The sequence below is a fragment of the Pantherophis guttatus genome, chromosome 5 (genome assembly GCF_059756535.1).
Source record: "Pantherophis guttatus breed Tessera chromosome 5, ASM5975653v1, whole genome shotgun sequence".
NCBI classification, from domain to species: domain Eukaryota; kingdom Metazoa; phylum Chordata; class Lepidosauria; order Squamata; family Colubridae; genus Pantherophis; species Pantherophis guttatus.
The window spans coordinates 55,995,462-56,022,102 of record NC_142067.1 but is presented as its reverse complement, the minus strand read 5'-3'; the positions used below and the strand labels follow the sequence as shown (position 1 = coordinate 56,022,102).

At 33.7% G+C, this 26,641-nt stretch overlaps 1 protein-coding gene across 2 annotated transcripts in view; it reads left to right on the top strand.

The window, feature by feature from the left end:
• Positions 1-26,641, top strand: part of DSCAM (DS cell adhesion molecule) — a 394,390-nt gene that overhangs the window by 56,699 nt on the left and 311,050 nt on the right. For both annotated transcript variants that reach the window (XM_034423965.3, XM_060694094.2), the window contains exons 2-3: positions 23,545-23,862; positions 26,474-26,620. In XM_034423965.3, coding sequence (XP_034279856.1) covers positions 23,545-23,862; positions 26,474-26,620 — 465 coding nt within the window. The remainder of the gene's footprint in view (positions 1-23,544; positions 23,863-26,473; positions 26,621-26,641) is intronic.

The following is a 26,641-nucleotide window of genomic DNA, read 5'->3' as shown; positions in this document are numbered from 1 at the left end:
TTAAATATTCAGTTAAATCTTGGGAGCCCATGGCCATGGTTTGTGGCCGCCAAAGGTATTTAAAGGGGGTCTGTAGTGAAGAAAAAGTTGAGAACCACTGCACTAAGGAATTTAGTGAGAAAGCCTAAGTAAACATTACTGAATCTGAGACTATTTTCTTGTGAGAATATTTGTTAATTGTTTACTTAGTCTGCTACCAACTATATATCATATAACGACAAGGGCCCTAAGGCCTCATGTGCAAGTCAGGAGCAAACAAACTATATCCCTCTGAAACTCTTTGGCTAACCGCTGCTCACATGGCATCAGGTGTACTCCCTAAAGATTACACCCAAGGAAACAAGATGTCAACAACATCAGCAGCAGAAAAGGCTGTGTTACTTAGTAGAACTCATTTGGAAGTCAACTGGCTTAGTGAGTGAACTCTTCCTTGTTATCCCTTTTGTATCATCTTTCCTTATTTATGACATTCCATATGTAGCTAAACAATTTATCCACAACAATTTATTTAGTTGTGTTTTTGGCTTTATTTTTGCCAGCTTTGATCTCTCTTCTGTATTATTTCATTATCTCCATGTCAATAATAGCATGTCCTACCTCTTCTTTTCATTGTTCATTGTTATTAAATTATTATTTTAAAATGTTATTTATTATTTTGATGCATTGAAGCCACCCCCCAAAAAACTTATTTTAAATTGGCCATACAAATTCTGCAATAAATAGATAAATAAAAAAATTGCATCAGCCCACTTGGAAATTCCATAAGTTCATATAGTTCAGCAGCAATACTGTATGACTCTTAGGATTTTAATTATTGTTTTCACATAGATTTTTAAATGATATGCTTTATACATAGTGAAAAGAGATATTTTGGATATTTAAGTATATACTTAGTCCATATCAATGAATAACATCTAATTCAAACAATCAATCAGATACTGGTAGTAAACAATGAGAAAGAAAATAATTTGGACTGTGTACATATCACATATTAACAGTTACCACAGGTTGGTGAATATACACCCAGATTAGGTGAATAAATAATTATTTATGTAAGATTGATACCAGTGGCTTGCTTTTAAATATTCTCTTAGTGATTTGCTTTACTATAAATCTTCTGATGTGTTTCTCTAAAAGTGAAGGGAAACTGTGATGAATAGTGGTATTTAAACTATTACTTTACAAAAAACTTGTGAAGCACTACTTGAAAATTCTTAATTTGTCTACACCTCAAATATTTGTGTCTTGTCTTCTCAAGCTTTCTTAAATTAGCTCAGATGAAAGATAAGATGGAACTCCAAGATAGAGGAAAAGGAAGGATTAGATTAGAGATTTATTGCATGTCCTCAACATTTCAGTTCTGGCTTTGTTTTTTAAAATTTGCCTAAAATATAGCAAGAGTAGATTTTTAAAAAATCAAAATATGTACTAATTAAAATATTTGATAAATCAAGAGCTACAGAATTGCAACCTAACAGCCAATCTAAATAGAAGGATGTATACTGGTGGAAGAGAGAGGGAGTTAGATGGCTGTTGTTGGAAGGAGATTCCAGAGTTTTATGCGTTGCTCTGAAAAAAGCAAAATTACAAGACTGTACTAGGATTTCCTTGGATAATCTGGTTGTCGCTGTTCAGAGTAGTTTTCTGACCAGAGTTATTTGAAGTTGTTGAAGCTGTTAGAAGGAGCCAGATGGTTCCCCTTAACTGATACAGATTATTAATATAATTACAGCAATTTAACATTCTAAATGTTAAGGTAGAATATTTTGCAGCGTTCCGAATAAGATTGAACGTTGCCTTTAAGAATAAGTTTTTCCCATATACATGTATTATTGTTGTGCATACTTTTATGCAACTTTGATAAAACAAATCAATGCATTATTAAAATATAGAGAACTTCTGTGTTCTAAACTTGATTTCTCGATTATCAGTACTTGACCATACTTTAACATCTTAAGTGCCAAATTCATTAGATTTTAAGAATATTATACAGGGCCCATTTAAAAAGTGAATTTGTTCATATACTGTAAAACAATATTTTTCAACCTTGACAAGTTTAAGATGTGTGGAATTCAGTTTCCTGAATTCTCAATTCCCATGCTAGCTGGGGAATTCTGGGAATTGAAGTCTACACATCTTAAAGCTGCCAAGGTTGAAAAACACTACTGTAGATAGACTAGTTAGAAAAAAATATTTGGCTTTCCTACCCATTTGCCAAGTGTTAAGAATTTTTAACTTTCTTTGGAATTATGCTCGAATTGCTGCTTATTAAAAATAATCAACTACCTTATCAGTCAGACGCTTTCTTTTTTGGACCATAGATTTAATTAGCATTTTTTACCCCTTTTGCTTTGCTGGCAGAACCGAGAGCAGGAAAACTGCATCAATTTGAAACCTTGTTAGAAATTTATGAAGTGCTAAAATGTTTTATTCCCAAGGGCTGGTTTGCCAGCTGTCACTGGTAAGCCATTCGCTGCCTGCCTGTGAGTATGCCTACGATAGCAAAGGGAGGCAGTAGGCCACAGTCAACAAGGGCTTGTACATCATTTGGCAGATTATACACTCAATAATTAGCATGAAGTGGAGTGCAACTAATTACTTTTCTCTACAATTGGCCAATGACATTTTAGAGGAGGCCAATATGATGTTTGACATGGGAAAAACAGAATGGAGATGATTTTTGGTCTTTCCAAGAATTAAAGATTTGGATGAGATTCTATAGCCATTAGACTAACTCCTTGTCCCAAGGCAGCTGAATTATCCCTGACAGCGGTATGTATGTATGTATGTATGTATGTATGTATGTATGTATGTATGTATGTATTTATTTATTTAATACTGTATGTAAACCCTGTCTTGGAGCAGGGCAATGTGCTTTTTACTCTGTATCTAGCAATACATAATAATCAATACAATAAACAAATAAGCTGCAACTGAAAATTGGATACCAACAAAGCTTGCCAAAATAAAGCCAGCATAAAAACTCACTAAAGACAAATTAAATTTAAAAGTAATTAATTAGGAACACCAATGCAAAGTATTTCAGACCTATTTAAATGCTTCCCAAGAGGGCTTGGCAAACAATGCTCTGCTATGACATTATTTCATACAGTTTTACAATAAGAGCAATTGTACTATATTGAACAATCCCAGTGTATATATCTGTTTTAGTTAAGCCTTTATCTTAAAGTTTACTGGGATAGTTGAAAAGGTCCTTTTTTAAAGAAACATTTTTTTTTTTTAGATTAATGTCTTGGGATTTCGATTTTATTTATTTATGGACTGATCACCCAACCCTAAAATGATTCTGTGAGGCTTAACAAGTAAAATATATGTAAAAGCATAAAAGATACAGCTAAATATTTAAAACAAGAATAAAACAAAACAAAACATGCAAAAGGGGCTTTACAATCATCCTGTCCCATAGCCTGTGAGAACACTCAAGTCTTCAGTAGTTTTCTAAAGGACATAAAGATTGGATATGCAATAGTTATCTTTAAATCATTCTCTGAGGCAAAAATTGTCTATTTTTTTGCTAGAACAATTCTAGGTGAAAACAAGCAAAATGGTATAAAAAGACTTTGATGTTTATTTAATATGATGCAGCATTCCTATACGGAAATAATTCATGAGGATTTTTTTTATCAAGTTTTGTAAAGAATGCACTTAAAGGGATCTATCTGAAAGAAAGACTGTCAATTTCAGCACAAGCTATTTTACCTTTTATACTGTTTCTACTTTCATATTCATTTATGTCATATTTGACAGATTTTTATATGCAGACATACTGAGATAACACTTTCTTGTTTCCCCACCATGAAGTAAACTTACGTCAAACAACTTTGTCAATGTACACGTACTTGAGTTACATCATGTTCTTGTATTCTCTTTATTCTCTAACTTTGCCATCATTCGTGAGAATGGAAACTTCTTTCCCCTTTTAGAGACCTGAGTGTCTAAGTATCTAACAAGGAATTTATGACTCTAAATACACTTCCTGTTTTGTCATGGATCTTACTTCTACTAATATAATATCACTAGATGCTAAGGTCAGAATTGAGGGATAGGAATGTAAGGATACTTTGTCATTGGCTTTAGCTTATTATTTCCTAAACATTTCTTGTTTACTGGCCTGTGATTAGATCCTTGTTCATGGAGATACTTTGTGTTTTGTGTTGTGTTGTGTTTTGATTCATTCAAATTAAATTGTGTAGGTCAGGGGTGTCAAACTCACATCATCATGGCGGTGTCATGTGACATATCAGGACTTTTTCCCCGTTCGCTAAACCAGCCTGAAGACTGGGAGTTTGACAACCCTGGTGTAAGATGATGCTTTCTCTGGTACAATGCATAAGCATTCCAGAATGTACAGTACTTTAAATGTCTTTTGCTTTCCAAAAAGGAATTTATAAACAAAATAGCAGCTTAATCTCTTTTTGATAATAGCTTTAGGAATCATTTATATGAAAGCACTTGGTGATTTGCAAATGTGGAGCTATCAGTAATGTTCATACATTACTGTTAATATTAACACATTAAGGTTGACTCAGCCTTCCATCCTCTCGAGGTAGGTAAAATGAGGACCCGGATTGTGGGGGCAATAAGCTGACTTTGTATAAAAAAGAACACCGCTTGGGGGGGGGGCAAAAGCCCTACTAAGCAGGTATATACAAAAGTATGAAGGCTATTGCTTAACGCATTGTAAGCCGCCCTGAGTCTCCGGAGAAGGGTGGCATATAAATCGAACTAAAAATAAATAAAAAAAATAAAAAAAATAATATGTTAGCCAGTTACATGAAGACACGATATCATTTCCTTGGTTTTGTATTAGAATTGTATATATTCATTTATGCATTGTAAACTATGATTTTAATGTTGTGCCATCTCACCCAGCTATAGGTGTTTCAAAAATAGCAATTAAACTGTTTACCTATATAGGTTGTCCTTCCCTAAGTATTGAAAACATTAGAAATCAAGAACAATACTTTAAATTAAGGTTGGAAATGAATTGATAACTAAACAATAGATAATATAGGAGTACTGAAATTTGAGCGAACAATTATATCCTTTCTAATATTCTGGTAAAAAACTGCCTTCTGTAAAAAATAATCTTCTAGGGTACTAGGATTAATATATTAGAATAAAAACATCATATTTAATCTATGTTCATTGTCTCTGTCCCATTGTTACCAGCAAGATAAACAATTTTTTTTAAAAAAAAAATGTGTACATTTGCAATCAACTTTATTGTCTTGAATATTTTTTATGCTCCTTAGGAAAAAAATGTTTTGTTTCTTTTAATTCACGAGGCTGTCATGAAATATTAGGATTGGTACACAAAATAAAAATATTTTGATTCTAAAATCACAAGGAAATAACTTTGTAAAGACAAACCTATATGTATTTTTGTGCAAAGTAAGATTTCCCCAAATGTTCTCAGATATATAATATACAAAACCCAAAACTCTTACTATCTGAATATTATCACAGTTTAAATCCAATACATCTTATAGTCACCAGGTTTGGGAGAATTACTCTAAAACTAGACAACCCATGACCCATTAGTCATCCTTTCAAAGATATTCCCTTACTAGATTCCTCAATGCCTTCAACAATGGCAGAACTTCTAATGTACTGCCTTCACTGGAAAAGTTGGGATACATTCACAGATATATCTGACTTGAAAACAACAGTCAAACATCAGCTCAGAAAATGCGTTATGACATTTTGTATTATATCATAAACTGTTTTATGATAATTTTTATGTTATGAAGTTTTTATCAAAATTGCCAAATTTCAATTCCATGGAAGTCATGAGTTCTGGATTTTGGAGGCATGTTTTCTGCAAGTTAGCCTGTTTGAGGTACCTTGGTTGAAAACGTTCTGCAGTATGATGCACTGCAGGTAAAGATTAGGGGTACAAGACTTAATAGTATACAGATAGATGCTTCCTATGAGAAGTCTGAGGCTTTATCAGACTAAGTAGCATGTACTTGGCTGATGATATTGAACAAAAGTACAATCATTATGAACAAAGTTTCTTTATTATTTGTATTAAGTAGTATTTTTAAATAGTAGGTTGAAATCTGACTCCAAGAAAGGAGAATTTAGTATGTCTAATGAACAATTTCATGCCATGAATAATTTGGAATCCAGCCGATGTTCTTCAGAGACAGTTACACTTCCATCAAGGTGTTGATCGGCATGACTCCCATGAATTGGTTAAACCCTGTTTGAAGAAAACCAAGTTGGTAGCCAACACCATACAGTAGAACCTCTGGTCACGAACGCTTCTGACCACGACCAAATTGGTTTGTGACCAAAAACTTCACATTTTTTTCACAGCCGATTTCCCTTTCCGCGCCATTTTTTTTGTAAGCGCCAAATTTTCAAAATTAGGTTCGTGTCATGACCAAATCGATTTGCGACCAAAGTTATGGAACAAATTGTGGTCGTGACCAGAGGTTCTACTGTATTTTGTGGTAGCAAATTCCAAAGTTAATTGTTAACGTAAAAAAGATACTTCCTTTTTTTGGGCCTGGATTTTTCAGGTGTCAAATTCATTGGGTGATCTCTGCTTTCTTCAAAGAAAAAGCAACTTTGTAATTTGTGGCAACAAATCTAAACAAATGTTAATACGAATAATATCATCACCACTATCATTATAGTTAGTAACCAATTACTACTTTGTCTCATTTCATCTCAGATTTTCTCTTCTATTTGATGTCAGCAAATGCTCATTCTTTGGGCTTTGAAGATATAGTGTTACAGTGTATCTGAAGTAACATCACAAAATATACCATATTTTTCGGAGTATAAGACACACCTACCTTTTTTGGTTGTTTTTTTTTAAAAAAGATTTTTTTAATTTTTTAGACGAACACACATACAAACATACAATGTGTATTCTTTGAACAGAGTATTAGGCTGGTTCACAAATTTAAACAGTGTTTAGTCATTTCAATTAAATTTACAATTTCTATATTTCCTTTTTGCCATATTTATGTATTCCTCATCTATTTTTAAAAAAAAAAAACAATATTACCCTTCATTGTCATCTCTAATCTTAATCAAATTCAATTTTTCCCTTCTATTCTATATTATACCCCTTCCCATTGTCATCTATTTTTATATCCATCCTCACATTGGTTAATTATTTAATATTATAATTGTTTAATACAAATTCAACATTTTTATATAAATCAATTAGTAATAACTATGTTTTTTGTATATTAATCAATATGAACATGAATATTCCAATTATTTCCATGCAATCCAATTTCTTACAAATCAATTAATTATATTTACCAATAATAATAAACCAAATAATTTCCCCCATATATTCCTCCAAACCACAACTTAACCATTTCTGCTTTCAACACAATATACAATTAATAGTATCTCAATTATTACAATTCCCTAGTTAAATAGAGCTTTTTTTCTTTTGTATTTTAAAATCTTGAACTCCACTCTTTTGCCCTAAATTTCCCATTGTTTGCACCTACCTTTTTTGGTGAGAAAAAAGAAAAAGAAATCTCTCTCTGCCTCATTTTGCCATGTTGCAACAAAGAGCCTGCTTTACTTTCAATTTCATTTTTCAGCATAGCTAGGGGGAAAAAAAATCTGCTCCAGCACTCTTTGCAGCAAGCAGCAGAGCCCTGCGCAAAACAGCTGAGAGCAAATCAGCTGAGAGTCAGGAGGCCGATCTAATCAATTTGTGCTAATTAACTTATTAGTTGAACCTGAAAGGAGCTGTTTTTTCTTGCTGTTTGCTTGCAAGGAGGTAACTGCTGCGAGGCAGAGGCCAAAGGGTGGGGGCCAGTGGGTGGGCAGGGCTACATTCGGTGTATAAGACGCACCTAAATTTTCATCCCCTTTTGGGGGGTAAAAAGGTGCGTATTATACTCCGAAAAATACGGTACATATCTGTGTGAATGATTTTGGTTACCTATCTATTATTTCTATTATTAAATTAAAGATTTTAAATATTCTCTTTGTGATAATTTCCACTAAACAAAAGAACATTTGTCAAATTTATGTGGAACCAATTTATAGAAGCTGGTTGAAGAAAGCATAGAATGTTTCCATTTGTGGTAAATGTAACTTCTAGTCGATGGAATTGAAAGACTTCCATACTAAAAATGCTTTCATGAACAGTTCATGTACTGATCAATTCTGTGCAAAACAGGCAAAATGTGGAGTAGATTTAGTTTTTAGGCACTGGACACTGGGAATATAAATCAATCCCTGTGCTGTATACAAAACAGTATTACAGTATTGGATTTTGCCTTTTAATTTAAGATATCTGAAAGAGCGCTGAAATCAGCCTATCTTTCATTTAGAATAAATATGTTAAATATGTTCTCTGCAGTCACACAAAGTCATATCTTGCCTATAAATAAGAAAAGATTGTAATTGGCAATTTCCTCTGTGTAAATCTAAATGTTAAAGTTCATTTTTACATATACGTATACTCACAAACTTTTGTGACTAGCTAGGCAGTCATATTGTAAATATTAATAATAACTGAGAAACAAGTACATATATTTTCAAGCATTATGTGAAAGCAATCACAAGATTGTAAAGATATTAACTACCAAGAGCCTGCAGCAGTTGAGGCTTGAGATTGAGTAGGAATGCTTGCAACCATTTGTATTCAAATTTGGTGATCAGAATCAAAGCCTGCCCAACCTGCTTTTATTGGCAGGTAATTAAATTCCTTGAGATGGGATAGTAAGTTGCAAAATAGACTTCTGTGCAGAATGCAGTTAGTTCCATGATGTGAGAAACGCAGGCATCTAGATCAACTTGTAGCTGTCAACAGCTTAAATGGTAGGACTGGACCCAAATATTTTGCTGCCTAAGGCAGTAAAGCAAATTGTGTTTTCTACTCTATGCATATTAAGCTGCATAATACCAAAGGCCTGCCAAGTTATTTTTGTACTTGTGGCAGGAAATACCAGAAATAATGCTCTCTGAACTTGGCAGTTAAAATTCAACAATGTTTAACAGTTTGCTGTCTGTGCATTCACCCCAGATCTCTTTCTTCAGATAACTGTCTCAATTTGCATAATAGTAAGGATGATCCCAAGGACTATCTGTACAATTAGGACCAAAATGTCAAGAGCTAAGCAAGATAGTTGTTAAGTAAGTTACACCTGATTTGTCAACATTTTTGCCACAGTTATTAAGTGAATCACTGCAGTTGTAAAATGAATCATGTGGTCATTAAGTGAATCTTGCTTTCCTTATTGACTTCGCTTGTAGGAAGCCAACTATGAAAGTCGCAAACAGTGATCACATGATCCTGGGATGCTGCACCTATTGTAAATACACGCTGGTTGCCAAATGCCCAAATTTTGATCGTATGACTGTGGGGATGCTGTGATGGCCATAATTGTGAGGACAATCTCTTTTTCAGTGCTGTTGTAACTTCAAACAGTTGTTAAACAAATAGTTGTAAATCAAGGACTATAGATTCTTCCGCATAGCTAGCCACATAAGAGGTGTGGGTGAAATAGTTGGGGGTTCAGTAGAAGAATTAATGTTGGGCACAAGAAATCAGGAACCAGGGTTGTTCACATGAGTAAAGTTTATTCCATGCTATCTCTATACAAGTATCTGAATTTAACTGTTAAGATAAATTGGTTAGATAAGAGTCAACTGAATGCAAAGAGGGCTGGACTTAGATCTCTGGTGAGTGCAAAGGGATTCCAAACTGATAATGCACTTGACCCCACCTTCATGCTAAGTCTGGTCATCTCCTGTAATTAAATTGTAATGTTTAGCTTTTGGGTTTTCCTTTAATTTTTATTAGCTAAACCTACTGTGTCTTTTAAAATTAGAATTATTTCTAATTATTTATTTTTCATCAGAACTGAGTATGGAAAGGACAATATTGTATGAATTAGACATTTAAGCCAGAATGTACTGATTGATTTTGATAGTTTTACTCTGTTCTTGCCCCAACCTGCCTCAGCAATTTGGGGGTCAGGTTCTTGGCTTTATTAATTTTGAACACAATTCTGAACATTTTGCTACAATTAAATGGACATTATAGTTTTTTTATTCAGCCATGGAATGAATGAACAAATATTTTAGTTTAAATATAAATAACATAAGCAAACACATCTAGAAGTTATTTGTATTTTTTTAAATCCACAGATAATATTGTGTAATCAGTCCCTGTTTCTAGTTGTAATCAAATTCTGGGCTCTGCAGATAGCAGATACTGGACCTTTCCAGGAAAAGTAAGGACTAACTCTGTGATGGTCTCCATTCTGTGCATTGTGCAAAATCATTTATATAACTAATGAGCGCATCCCAGAATGACAGCAAAGTAGAATGGTCTCAAGAAACAGAAGGATTGGGATATTCTGGCCAATGTGGTTCACCTCCTATCCTTTTTTCTAGAGGGAGAAAAGGATAAAGCATAAGGTTTTACTAAGTTTCTTTTTTTTTCCAGATTAATTTTGGAATTAATTTCTCTTCAGTCCATTTCTAGAACTGGTTATGAATTTGGCTTAAAAGAGCTACATAAATTATAATATACAATTTGCATGCTGCACATGTTTTCTTATACTACATAGTTATTGCAAATACAGTTTCTTTTATTTATTTAACATAGTTAACACATATAATTTAATGACTATATTAATATACATATTTGAGTTGGAAAAACATAATTATATTCTCATGTCACATATGGATGTTTATGAAAAAATAAATCATTGATCTTAAGTGATACTGTTTCAATATTAATCTTGAGTCCAGCATTACTACTTCTACTAGGTCTCATTTTCTGTATGAAAGCAGGCTAGAAACACTGAAAATAAACTCAAGCGTACAGGGTTATGATTAATTTATTATTAATTCCTTAGGACTTTGCTTATGTTGCTTTTTATTATTTGCCTATATCATGCTTTCCATTCACTCAAGGTGAAATACATAAGACTGTATTTTTACAGTCTTCAGTTAAGATTTCCCTAAACAACAAACTTACAAACTAGATTTGACTGGGAGAGTAATTCTCATGGGCTTAAACCCGGGTCTCAACACCTTAACTGCTCTGCAGTTCTCCATCTTTAATTGCTTCACAATTCTTGAAATGCTTTCCGTGTAACCTGATTCTGTCATATAGTTTGGCCTGTCATTACCCTCTTCATGAATTACCTATGGATGGAGGAGCAATATGAATTTCCCAAATTCTTCAGCACACCTTAAATGCACATTGTGTCATTCATATGACTTATTGCTCTCATAAAATATGGGTGGAGTCATACATGTGATTTGGTGCTAAATGGAGAATACACAATGAAAGGAAGGGCTCCTACCACTCTTCTGTTGTGCCTTTTGAACTACCATTTTGTCTTTTCAGCTCCAGTTTCTATGACTGTATGAACTGATGCAGTTTCAGTTGCTCCTGTGAAGATGTAGTAGCATAAATTGGAAAATTGTGGCTTATTGAGTCAGCATTATGGTAATTTGTGTCCAGGAACTTGTTGAGAAACAAGCTAAAGAATAAGTCAAATAAATTTGTGGGCTCCTAATGCCTGAAGTAATTGGAGAGGCAATGGAAGCTTCTATTGAATAACTATTTCTAAATAATATTTAGATAATGTGCCTGACCTTATTTGTCCATTGCTATTTTAGATGTTTCTTGAACAGTTTTAAATATTGAACTGAATGGATTTGATATTTAACATTATTTTAAAATCCATCTATTTGTTTGGAAATGGGACCAAATTAATTCTGACAGCATTGCTAAAACAATTAATAATCTAACCTTTGTGCTAGATAATTGCACATTTCAGATAATCTTTAAGCATAAGGAAATGTGAATTGTTATCTGATACTCTAATCTTTCAGTTAATGTCTTTCTTGCAATGACAATAACTCTTATAATAGGAATACCTTTGCAAATTTTAAGCAGATAGCTAAGGGTCTTTTTTGGGGGGGGGGGGAATTGAAGACATACTACAGAAGTGTTTTTCTTACAGATGAGAGAATGAACAGTCTTGCCCTTTTCTATGATATATTCCTGCTGCACATGATTTTCAGAAAACAATGAATTGTGTCTCTTGAATTTTTAATTAGGCAGCACAGAATAAAGAGCACATACAAATGGATTGATAGTCTAGCTCAGCTAGATAATGTAGCATAGAAAACCCATCTTACAGTTGCTTGGGACAGGAGCCTAGCAACAGAGAACTAGATATGTGCATGTATGCATGTATGTATGTATAGATAAAAAGATAGACAGACGGATGGATGGATGGACAGACAGACAGACATCTCTTCTACAGCAAACATCACAAAGTTATATGTGATAAATAATTTCTTAATCAACTCCTGTACTCAGTAATAATACAAACTCCATATGATTCGCAGCCGACACCTGCACTTCATTATTTTCTCCTTTACTCCAAACATTATCTTTTGCAACATTAGGGGAGGCGTGTAGATCAGAAATAAATGATATCTTTTTAGCTGATGAAAGACTTTCATCAAAGATATTTGGCATTCATTATGTATGTTCTCTGTGTTATTAAAAGAAGTTGGAAGAAAAATGCTTATTATGCTTTCAGAAATGCTACTCATTCTACTTCCTTTTATGCTTCAACCTACGGGACACTTGATTATTTTTGTTAATCGAGGAAGCTTCCTTTTGATTTAATAGTAAGTTCTGTCTTGTATAAATGAATGGAAATGTACAATTTTGTAAAGTTTTTTAACTGGCCTTTTTTGTAGTCAGGAATAATTACATGCTTAATTATGCTTATTAAGGATTTGATTATGAGATTGCTTTGGAGGAATGTGTTGTGGGAATGAAAATTTCAACAGCTAAGTTGAATTATGAACAGCAATTTGGGAAAGGTACAATTTTGTTTTTGTTCATTTTTGACATGCTATAATTCCACATTGTTTAGATCTAAAATACTAATGACTTAAATCCATTACATGTTCAATACATGGATAGTAATTCCATAGTTTAAAATAATACATTAGTGATAATTCCTTTTCAATTGCATCAGTATATACAAACATATTTTTCAGTATGTAGAAATATGCCATTGGATGCCATATACTTTTTAATGTTTTTCATGACTATTATCTGTGATAGCAGCTTTTACCAGCTGAAATTTGTACTAAAAATATGTTTACATACTGAATTGTACTTTACTGTGTTATGCACTGAGTTTGTATGATCAATTTCAGAACATCAATTGCTATAGTGCAGAGTTACTAGATTTGTGTTTGAATAAATATATTTGAAAGCAGGTATGGTATATTAAATTAACAATGTCAACTCTCTTCCAAATTTAAAGATTTGATATTGAAGCTTACTGTTAAATAAATTTCATACTTTTTCTACAAATGATGATGATGTTATTCATTCAATCATATCCAACTCTTGGAGATTTTATGGGCCAGGTCTCTTCACATCTTCCGATCCTACTATGCATTAAAAATATAGTGACCTAGCATAAGCGCATTAGTGAATTGCTTATGGTTGCTTGCTATTATAATTGAGTTATAATACATCTTACTGAATAGATCTCTCTTTGAATAAGGAGATTTTTCCAATTGCCTTGCTCTTCTGTTCACTTCTACAAGTCAAGTCCTATGGTACAGATATAAAGTTCTGTTCTTAGGAATGAATTATAATTGAAAACAACATTATGAAAATATGAATCTAAAGGAGAACAAATGTTATTCTTTGTCTTTGAATTTCACACATGTGGATCTTGCATCTAGGCAGATTTTGTTTGGAGTCTTGTGAGCTGACTTTCAGTTGTACTGATGGAATTAGCACGCTTCTATCTTTTATAGCAGTGATTTCCCAACCTTTCGGTCTCCATAGACCGGCGGCAGCAGCAGCAGAAGGAGGGAGGGGATGGTTTCATGCATTCACCTGCTTGCACAAATGGAGCTATGCATGCTCACTGCGGCTTGCATGGCCCAGTTCCCAACAGGCCATGGACCAGTACCAGTCTGTGGACCAGGGATTGGGGACCCCTGTTTTACGGTTTATGGAATTATTGATTGGACTCCTATCCTTCTAAAGTATCCCACATTTTGCCTTTCACAACCATAGCAACAGCACCTTTATTCTCTGTACTTAGGATATATTCTCCCTTTACTTATCTGTTTTATTTTATTTTACTCTATTCTGTTTGAGGTTTTTTAACCATAGAGAAAGATTTGGCTCTCTTCTGTATTAGCACTCTGACCTTAGCTTAGTACTGTACAATTAACCTTCTTTTCAGATGGACCCACACTTTTCATTACATTACAGGTTTTTGTTCATGTTGTCTAACTTGAAATCTAGAAACTCCTTGTTGTTATTTTTCACATTCTTTTAGATTAGAGTCTTAAAGGAGCAACTACTTTCAAATCCTACCTCATTTGGCTATTTCCAAAAAATCTACCATGCTCCAGAAATTGTCTGGATCTCTTCTTCAGTGCATTTGAGTTCCTTGTCTAATTTCGAAGTATTCTTGAGTTATCTGTCATGATCATTCTGAATACTAGAAAGATTCTTTCAGTAGCTGTAGAAAAAGTCAAAGTCAAGTAGTGCTGGTAGTCTGTTTTCACATTCATCTTTAATGACAATTCTTCTGGTTCGGTGTCAATGAGATTCAAGACTTCAAAGTGGTTCTTGATGTCCTTCTTGAAATGGTATATGATCAAGGTCATACTGTGAAAACCCTATTCCAAATAAAAAGGTAGCTTCCACCAATTCATATGAAACTATGATAAAGAAGATTTGGTTCCTTAAGCATTATTGAAGCTTCTTAAGAAGCCATCAGGAATTCACACAACATACTCTTTTCTTCTTGGTCCTCCTAAAGGACCTTGCTGTAACCATTTTAAGAATTTAGGAGCTTCAGTTAACTTTCTTTTCATGGATGGTACAGAAAAATGGTAGGAATTCTATAAATTCAACACAATTCTACATAAAAATGTGAATTCCAGTAATAGGTAGGTAGATATTTCTTTCATAGTGCCTTCCAGGTAATTCTTGCTTTAGTAAAATAGTAAATATAATAAATAACAAAATGAATGAATTTACTTATGAAAGTACAATGAATTGCAAGGAGAAGAGAATACATTTATATACTCCTATGCCAGGTATTTCAAATTTAGTTGTTGAAATATATAGTAGTTGATGTTTATTTATGACTCAATTATGTTTAGTAGTCCACATAATGGGAATATTGAAAGTATATTTTGTTTTTCATTTAAGTGCCATTTTAATGTCTTCATTTACTTCAGGATTTTTTCCATGTGCTGTCACCTACACTTATTTTGGCAATAAGTTCACATATTGCACTAAATCCCAATGAAGTTTGTTTAGTTTGGGCTTAATATGTTGGATAAACCCAATCACTGCAGTTTGTATATGATGTGCATTTTTGACAGGCTTTGGAATTCAGTAACCAAAAAAGTTTGATGGGGATACAGGAACTCATTATGTTCTATGCAGTTTTTTCCCCCTTCCTTAAAATATGTAAACATTGCACTTTCAGCAAGTAGAGATAAATGTCAATTGTTAGGACAGATTAAAACTAGAATATAATAATAAACAATTGATTTAATTGAGTAGCCTATTCTCTAAAGAGATTTTTGGTTATAACAAATATTTTCTTAGCCATTCCTTGTACTTGTTATTCAAAAGAGCAAACTAGTAGTTTTGCTTTCAAAGTAGTAGTTTGAATACCTTTATTTTTCCTGAATCAGGAATAGAGAGGTCTTTGTCTAGCAAACTAAATAATTTTCACAGATTCACAACTGCTTTTAGGTCTGCATTTTTCTTATTCATATTATGCCATCGGTTTTCTCTTTTAAATTATGCAACTCTCATAATTACATGTTAATTTCTATTTTGAAGTATTCTTATGTTTATGTGAAACAAAATGAACTGATTTATTATAACCGGCTCTGACCTCAGCTGAAAACATTTGTCTTCCATTAAATCCATGGCTCAGTGCATATAATATTTTTATGACTGACTGATTTTGATTATGAATAATTTGAATTATAATTGGACAATGCAAAAAGATAGTGAAAATATGCATATTACCGGTATATATACCACAGTTTCTGATTTGTTTAAATTCATCTCATATGTTTCCTTCTTCAAGATGACCTGTCCCCCAAAAGTGCACTCCTAATTGAGTCCATTCACTTTGGTGTTAATCATCGTTGTATTTCTTTTTACCTTTCTCAGCACTATAGATTTCTTGAGAGAGCTGGATCTTCACATAATATATTAAAAAATTAGTCTTTTGAGCCTAATCATTCGTGTCTAGATTGATTTGTTTTATCGTCCATTTGTTTCTTTTCTTTTCCAATAGCAAAGTTCAAAACTCTTAAGTATCATTTTATACTTCCTCTAAGTCCAACTTTCTCTTCCATAGAGCATCACAGGAAAACCATTGCTGAACAATTCTAGATATAGATAGATCTGAGTACTGTCCTGCTGAATGCTATCTAAGTGATAATTTGCAGCACATTTCTTAATTGCTGGCTTCATTATTATCAATAGTTGATCAAAGGCAAAAAGTTATCCATCATTTCAACTTCTTCATTATCACTTTTAAGGATAGTTGCTGTACTTATTAGTTGGTTTTTGTTAATATTTGACAGTGGCCTTATTTTCCACAGTACCTCCAGACTTTTATTACTATAAGCCTCTTCCTCTTTTTAAAACCATTCTTTCAGTGTCTCTCAATATATATTCATATATATATGAAACAAATAGAATGAGAGTATATAAATTTGTCTCATTCCTATGACAATCTGGAACCATCTGTTTCATTATGTCTGATCCAGTGGCATCCTGTTCACTGTATAGGTTTTGTGTAAGAACAATAAGAAACTTGCTTTCTTCTGTTTTTGTCTTTGCCAGTGTTTTTCACATTCATCCTTAACAAATTCTTTGATTTCATTCCATAGTTCCTCTGTTTCTCTATCAATGAGATTCAGGATTTCAAAACAATTGCTGATATTGTCCTTGAAATTGATAGGTATATGCTGAAGATCATATTGTGGAAACTGGGTTGGCTTTCTTCTTCTGCTTTAGCTTTAGCTTGATATGGAACTTGCATGTGAGAGACTTGTAATCCTCAGTTCACAGTCAAACCCCAACTATGGCTAATCTTAATTCTTTTCTTTTGCAGGAATGGCTTGAGCATAAATTTGAATAAATCTTATTTTATTATTTGGTTATGTTCTATCTTTGCTATGTGTTTCTGATTATAATCGTTTGTTCTTTCTTTTTCATATCCTAAGCAATAAACAGTGTGATCTGAAAATGTCTAATTCTAGTCCATTTTAGTTCCCATGTTCCCATTGTAATTCTGTGTTTGTAACTTCAGATTTTCTTCACATACTGTAGTCTTGAGAAACTAGACATCCTAAAGTCTTTAATGTAGCAACATCATAAAAACTATCAGTATTTTAAAATATTGTCACTCTTCCTCTGTGGCGTGAGTGACATCCGAGCTGAGCAGCCTATCATTTGGCACTGTATTGTCAGTCACTTTATTTTGTTTATTGGTATGGTTTTCCAGATAAAATACAAGAGTGGCTTATGTCTGCCTTGTCCTATACATTACAAAATAATATCTTTTGCTGTTGTTACTAAGGCAATCATCCACTTCCAGCATCTTTCTCTATCATTGCTGCACAATATAGGTGCCAGTTTGCTTTAGATCACGGGTGTTAAACTCTATTTATATACATCATGACTTTTTTGCCTTTGCGGAGCCAGGGTGAGCATGGCCTGCGTGTGATGCACCTGGCCCATGGGCCACCAGTTTGACACCCTTGCTTTAGATGAGACAAATATCTTGCCTTGGATGATGCTGCTGGCATAAACTCTTGATTCTTCTGTCATCTCTTCCAGGAATACTACCTACCACCTCCATAATTTGGTACTATAACTGCAACTGCAAAAACCTATTTGACCAAAAATAATAATTACAACTAGTGGTCTATCTTTCAAGCCATCTTTGGAGTGGAAGCATAGGGGTAGATAATGTGTGAATAAATCAATTCACCCCTCTACTGTTTCAGAGAGAGGAAATATGGTTTTGGAAGGGAAAAAATATGTGTCAGGGAGACAATAATTATTTTCCAATCATTTGTTGTTCAGTTTGTACCTACTCTTTACTTCAGCCCCATTCATGAGACCATGAGGGAGTAAAAGAGACAAAAAAAAAGTTGTTTAGCCATCTGTACCTCCATTCCTAGCCTTATTCCTGTACTGATTATTATTATTATTTTATTTCAAGAAGGTTTTTACTATTTGACCTTGGGATTGTGCAAAACAATGGGAAGAGGTGTTTCACAAAGCATCCTTTTTTTAAAACATTAAAGCAGCTGTATCTACCAGAGGTCTTGCACAGCTGTTTTAAAAGCTATTTCTGATTATCTATGTACATATATTCACACTTATCTGTTTTATTGACACAGTAGAAATGTTGAAATTGGTTTGGAAAGTATGTCTTTCAAATGCTTTGCACAGCTCTAGTTTTCCCATCACTAGTATTGTCTTGATCTGGTACTTTTCTCTACATATTGAATGTGAATGTCTGGGCTTGAAAATCAAATCACATACAATATCATGCCTGGTCTTTCTATATGATTTCGCTTTCTGCATGTGCAATCTGTTGGAAGTTAGGACAATGCTGAAACAACATTTAGTAGCCAACTTGCATTTATGATGGCTGCAGTGGCCCAAAGTCACATGATCACATTTGGCAACCTTCCATTTGGCTTCCATAAGCAAAGTTAATGGGGAAGCCAACCCCATTGAGGGAAGGGGAAGGGGAGGGAATTTTCTGATGCTCCCTATCAGCTTGCCACAAGGAAATCAGTGGGGAACCTGACAGGATATCAGAAGTCATTGCTGTTCTTATTGCTTTTTTTTTTTGATTACCTATAGTCATTCTGTTTTTCAGTTTAGGTAAAGAAATAATTTTGAAATGATAATCCAACAGGGCTTGGGTTATCTAGTTGAGCCTAGAATTTCCTTGCACCTAGCAAGCCCAGAATTCAGCAGCTATGTTATTTCAGGACTTTCCAATGCAATATCTCCAGTTTGAAAATTGCATCTCTCATTTGAAAGCTGGTTTCCAGGTTCATTTCAAGGTGCTAGTTGTCTCTTTTAAAGCCTTTCATGATTCAGGATTTGGATAACTTCAGCACAACCTTGTCCCAATCATTCCTTCCTTTGTGATCATATAGAAGGGGCTCTCTTCCAGTCTATTCATATCGGGGATTGCCAGTTTCATGAGCATGGGCCTTTTCATTGCTGCCTACATTCTTTGGAACAGCATGCCCTCCCCACCACCTCCCGGCCCCTGACAAACCAAGCACCTTTTCCAGCTGAACGTAGAGGAAGAACTGTTGCAAACTGTTCCATTTTATAATTTGGGCATTAATTAAAATTATTTGATTTATCTCTGTTGCCGTTTTGCTGTTTATCTCTTTTTTGTTATGTATATATTTTGCACTTTTGAACTTACTTACAAAAGAGGGAATCTACGCATTTCAATGTTGTGTTTTTTGAAGAGGCATAGAAGTTCAATAAATAATTTTATAAATTCTGTTGAAGACTTTTTTTGAGTTCCATCTACTTTTCCATATTCCTCAGGCTTTCCTCAGGCTTTCTTGGGGTTTGCCTCCAAGCTGTATATACAGTACAGCTGTTCTAATGCATGCAAGCAAACTCCTATTCCCTTATGCCTTTTTAATAGCTTTCTAACAGCTTTTGTAATTTAAATGATCTACTGTTAATTTGACAATTGATTTATGAACTCTTTAGAATAGTTCTGTAGTTCAATCATTTTATTTTGATTGACTTAAAAAAACTTCTATGCATCTTTAGCTCAATACAATAAAAGCATAGCAGACACAAACTATGGGAAATAGGGAATAGAACATAAGCAAGTCTGAAATTATCAGCAGGAAGCCCTCTTATATTTCATATTTAAAATTAACACTTGAGAAAATTAAACTTTCTTTGTGTTTTGTTCAAGTAGCACAGACTACCTCCCTAAATTGAAAACGTTTATATATGTATAGAAGGGGGGGTGGGGTGGAGACAGAAACCATCCATAAGGATAAGAAGGGAATTATTATATCAAAGACAGTGCTCTAACCACTACACTATCCAGCCACTCATGATGCAGGCAGGATTCACTCAATTGCACAACCAAGCAGCTGGCACTGTGTATAGAAATATCTATACAGAACATATCTAGACCTCCTAAGTCTAGATGACAGATCCCACAGAAGGAGTGGAAAATAAGAGGGCTAAGATGATGTGAGATTTCCATGACTACATAGACAGATGCCAGCCAATCAACTAGTCATTGTGGTAGTAGTGAAACACCAGAACACAGTGGTGTGATATCTATCTATCTATCTTCTATCTATCTATCTATCTATCTATCTATCTATCTATCTATCTATCTATCTATCTATCTACAAGTTATAGCAATCTTAGGAAGAAAGACTATGAGGAACTGAAGAAGTAAAAGGACCTGAAGGAGGAATAGAAGAGGAAGTGGAAAGTAAAGGCCAAAGTGGTCCCAGTGGTGATAAGAGTGACTTGTAAGTTGGAAGAGTGGCTCCAACAGATCACAGGAACAATGTCAGAGTTCTCTGTCAAAAGAGTGCAGCTCTCTGAACCACTAAGATACTGCACAGAATCCTCAAACTCAGAGGCCTCTGATAGAGGACCTGAGATTGAGGAAGACATAGTCCACCCATAAGGGTGAGAAGGGGAGATATATACAGTGTGTGTGTGTGTGTGTTGCTGAACATGAATATGAACATAGAGTGTTATAAGTATAAAATAAATATATTAGTATATAGATATATACTAATATATATATTAGCCTTTTAATGAAATTTCGTAAAGAACTAAATCATGCAAAAGGAGAATTACAACTATACATACAAAAAGAGAATAAAATTGAAAAGATTAAAAAGTAATAAACATTACCTTTTCATTTTTTAAAAAGTATGCTTAACAATATGAATTTAAATTTTGACCAAACATTTAAATTAAAATGACCTTAAATTGGCAGATTGGGTGCCTGCCTAAAATACATGAATGAATGAGTATGTCTATATATCAATGTAAAAACACATACACAGGCATTGTACATTTATAGTAAAACTGATTTGATATTAGATTAAAAAGTTTTACCCAAAAATAAAAGAGAAGATGTTTATTTCTGGCTTAAACTGGAAATTTAAAATGTGCAACCAATCTTGCTGCCCCAAGGCAAGAACTGTAGTTTGCAAGTGTTCTACATGAAGTGGTAGAGGAAAATTGTCTAGTCTTTCCAAACTTGCAGTCATTGGGATGTGTTGGGACTGTAGCTTCTGGGAATTCTTGTAGTTGCTGTTGCAACAGCTGGAGGCCCTCCGGCTGAGACCTGCTCCATTAGGCTTACCAGAAAGGGGCTCACAAGATGCTGTGTATACAAGTTTACTGGTCCACATGGTTATAGTATTCACAATGAGGGATCAAGTACATTTTTCTACAGATGCAGGCTTCTTTTCCTCAAAATGGCAGCCTTAAGGGTTCTTGATAATTATGCATTATGGAAGAAAATCAGTTGACACTGACTAAATTCACAATGATGGTTGTTGTCTATACAACATACAGGATGGAGAGAAATGAAAACAAGACAAAGGAAACAATTGACTGGCTAAGTGGGCTAAAGTGAACTAAAGGATGCCATATTTAAAACGAATTCATACCTGCTGCAATATGTCCTACTTCGAGGCAACTTTTAGAAATAGTTTTTGACATTCCAAACACTCTTTTAGAAATGATTTTCAGATGACATTTGCAATATATGATAAAACAACAGGACTAAAATATTTGAACAAGAAATGTAAAAATTGCAGCAAACCTGTTATCACCTTCGCACAGAAGATATGGGGAGGCTTGATAGCTGCACTGAGAGAAGCACTAGTGGAAGCTTGAGTTCTTGGTAGAATCCCTTGTGCTGGTATAGAGTCACTTTGGATAGTGAGATGGTGACATATGAATTTAATCAATAATTAAAATACTTGAAACGACAGGTGGAAGCTAAGTGTGACTCATAGTGGAGATGGGAACAGTATCTTTCTTTCTCTGACAAATTAAGCAAAGTTCTGGTGCAGCTAATGAAAACCTAGCAGAATTTCATGAATTTCATGTCCTGATGTTATTAGTCATCACATGTGAGAATCTCAACTTACAGATGATGATGGTGGTGGTGGTAGTGATGATGATTATACTGTTAGTTCTACACCTTTTCACTCAGATAAATCTAAGTGGCTTAGAAGTCCGTAATAACAACAAACATCACATTGCACAATAGAATAACCAGTAGGAGTATATATGAATAATAAGAGTGCAAAAATAGAATACAGTAATACTATTTGAGCAGCTATCATTCATTTGGGTAATATACTAATATTTCTCTTAAGCTCTTCTTCCCGCAGAGCATTATGAACAATTAGGTCTTTAATGATATCTAAAATATTGAGAAGGGGGAAACTGCTCTCATTCCTAAATTCCACAAGGAAGAACCCCGACAAAGAATGCTTATCTTCAAGCTCTCTCCAGTGCATGGGGGGTGAAGGGGTGTGTGTGTCATGTGATGAAGAATGTTGGCATGCATTACCTAAATGTGGTCATTTAAAAATGTCATTCTTTCAGAATGGGAGGGTGCTCTGTACATTTTGAATGTTTAATGGATATTGTAAATAGGAAGGAAGATGAATAGCTATTGGCCAGAAAGAAAAGTATCAATAGTAGATGTTGCAGCATAAAACCACATGAAGAAGTGATGAGCATAAGGAAAAGCTTGGGTGGAAGTTCTAGCAGGGAATGGTGGCAGAGTTTACCCTCTATCCAGAGTTCTGAACCCAGTATATCGAGAAGAAGTTTTTGAGTAGTTTTGCCAGAATTATTAAATAATCCAAATGGTGAAGCATAAGTAAGTTAAAAAATTTGACAAATTTCAGCAGAAATACTTTGGTAAGAATTATACTGTTAGATTTTTTTAAAATAAAATTTTAATTATACTTTTTATAATATTTTAATAAAACTCCTGCAATAGAAATAAAATTTGCTTTATCCAACAAAGATGTTACTGTCTCTGTTTATCCTATACTTTGCTTCTCTGATTTGGAATTTTTAATAATTTCTGAATTAATTAAATTAATTTTTAGTGTTTTGCCAAGGAATTTGAACAAGAAAATGCATAATCTTCTGTAAACTATTTTACTAGATATCATGATTTATTTGCAGTTTGTAATCCCCCCAAATAAATCTCTACTTTACTTCCATTGATTTTGTTGTACTTCCATTGATTTTGTTGTTGCCTAGAGTCCCTTTGTGGTTCTTATATATGATAAATAAATAAAAATAAAAATAAAGTTTATAATATAAAGTTTTGGTACTAAAAAAAAGACATGATGATCATAATGGTAATTTTTTGAATTTCTATTTCTATCTTGCAGTTTTTGGTGAAGATCTACATGCCAGCTTATATTTTGTCAATGCATCTTTGCAAGAGGTAGTGTTTGCTAGCACCACGGGGACATTGGTACCCTGTCCAGCAGCAGGAATCCCCCCTGTGACGCTCAGATGGTACCTAGCAACGGGCGAGGAGATCTACGATGTCCCAGGGATCCGCCACGTCCACCCTAATGGCACTCTCCAAATTTTCCCTTTCCCTCCTTCAAGCTTTAATAACTTAATCCATGATAACACTTACTATTGCACAGCTGAAAATCCTTCAGGGAAAATCAGAAGTCAGGATGTTCACATTAAGGCCGGTAAGTTTTCAAATATTGTTGCTAAAAGTTTTTCAAAGGCCTGAATTACAGCATGATTTGAAATTAGTGACTTTCAGGTGTATTTGACTCTTACAACAACTAGATAGAATGTTTGGATTATAGGAGCTGAAGTTCAGCACCAGAAATTTATAGTAGACAACATTACAGCCTAAAGAAATGGATCAATTCTTGTTGAAAAATATCTAAGAGGGATCACTCACATAGAAATTTGGAAATGGGATCAGGAGTTGTTCAGCAGTATTGTGGATTAAGTAGGAGAAGTTAGATGGGAGTTGAAGAACTGATTAAACAAAACAGGATACTTTCAGAAAAAAATTGATATGAGTTTTAAAGAAGGATTTAGAAGATAGAGAGAAAAGTACCAAATCAGAACCTGAAAAGAATAACACTGAGAGAGCACAGAAATTCATTATTTATATGAAACGGAACTGGGAAGGTGTTTTTGACGTTCTCCTGATGCATTGCCTCACTGTTAATTCTATCCTATGCAAAGAAACTAGTACACATGTGCATGTGTTTAGGCTATTAGCATAGTTGGTGGACTTAGCAATAATCACGATGGGGATCTTAATAATAACTTTACTAAGTAATTAATTAAAGATAGCTCATATATTATCTAAGGAAGTAGCTATCATTACTACTAAAGTATTTTATATGCAAATTCTGGAAAGCTGGGGTACATGAACTAATTGTTTTGTTTGGGTTCTGCTGTATCTTCTTTGAACCAACTATACCAGCTATACAATAGCAAGAAAGAAGTGAAGCAGCTATGCATCTAATATTATCTATTTTAACTGTTTTTAATGATTCAGAAGGTTATATAATAATTATAGTGTTATCTACTACATGGCATTATTTAAATACTTTAAATTATTGAATAGGAACTTCATTTGATGGAATTTAAATCCATTTAATAGATAAAAGGATAGGAGAAAAAATGAGCCATAAAAATATCTGAGTTAATCCGAATTTTCAAAAATTAAGGAATTGCAACTCTTATGATACTACATTACTTTATTATTATTATTATATTAATAGGGACTGCATTACTGAATCAAACAGATTAGTTGCTATGCAGCAGATATGTAGCAGATCAATTTTTATTGTGGTCATAAAGGATGGGTGCAGTCATTAGGAAGAAGCATACAAATATAATAGATAAAGTTAAAAGTTAAAAAAGTTATTAGTATAAAAAGATATAAAGATATAAAAATGAGAATACAAAGAGAAATGGTAGGTATAAAATATATAAAAAATGAAAATCTAAACAAAAGGTCAGGAGATATGCAACACTGTTTTTAGCGCATATATTTTCCATCTGCATTCTAAAATGGTACAGGGTTACATATTTTCCTTCTGTTTATAGATGGAATAATAAGTCACTTCTGTATTTATTTCCAGATCTAAATAATATTTAATAATCAAATAGGAAATTATACAAAACTGGTTAGCTTTATGTGTATTGAAAGTATTCAGAGTCCCAATATGCCAGTAATATGTTTATGCTGGGGTCTGTGGATGAGTTTCCACAATAATAATTATCACAGTTTCAATTTTGTTAACAGCTTTCTCTTTTGCTTCATCTGTTCCTACTCACTAAAACAAATCTATGGGGACAACTATGTTACAATCTGATACCCATTTAACAGCCTTGCTTTAGTAATAAAATATGGGTAGTCTATATTGTTTTATAAGGATTCAGATGTCAAATTTTGTTAATCTTCATCATTACCATATAAGATTGGGGATATGATGTTTGAACAGAGTGGCATAATTTACTTGAACAAGTTGGAACTATCTGTATATGGGTATCTTATGCCTTTCAAGGAAGTAAGGAACTGATGTGTTCAACATAGATTCACTAAGCTCATACAGTTCGCCTAATAAACAATATGTTTTGCCTGATATTTTTCAGAGTTTGACCACCAATTCTCCATATCCATTTCAAAAATTAATGTCAGTCCCTGAGTAGCACCATTCTATTACTGTTTCTAGGCATTTAGTCAGGATTTTCCAGAACATCATAGAATTCCTTTGGTGAATTAAAAAATAAAACTAAATGTGTCATCAATTAAGTATCAAGTCCAACCCACAAACTCTAAAAGAAGTTGCTCATGAAGCAAAAAGCATTAAAGTGAATAAAATGGACCCCTAAATAACTATGTGAGGAAAAAATTGAATATTTTAGTGGTTAATTGATCACACCATTTTTCAAAGTTCTACTTTTATGATAAAAAAACTGCCAAACACTTTTTTAAAACAACAACAACAACAGTACATTCAATTTTACTGTGGTTCCATCTTAATTCATCTGTCAATTTTTCTTCACCTTGAATGTTTTTAATGTTGTAAGGTCCATTAGAAGAGTATTATAGTGGAATATGATTTCATTGTTAGTTTTTGACTTGGACAAATTTGCCTGGAAGGCTTTGGAAAAAGAAAAGGATCTTACTTTGATTCTTTTTCTTTTCATTCAGTCCACAGTGGACACAATGTGTGTTTTGTTTGTAATTTGTTAGGTCAGATTATGCATCTTCTGTACTCTTTATCTATTTGTGTAACTTGGCTTCCTTCCCGTTTTCTGCTTTAGTTTTACGGGAACCATATACAGTCCGTGTGGAGGACCAGAAAGCCATGAGAGGCAATGTAGCGGTCTTCAAGTGCATTATCCCCTCCTCTGTGGAGGCCTACATCACTGTTGTCTCATGGGAGAAAGACACAGTCTCACTTGTCTCAGGTAGGAAGAGTCTTTTACTTC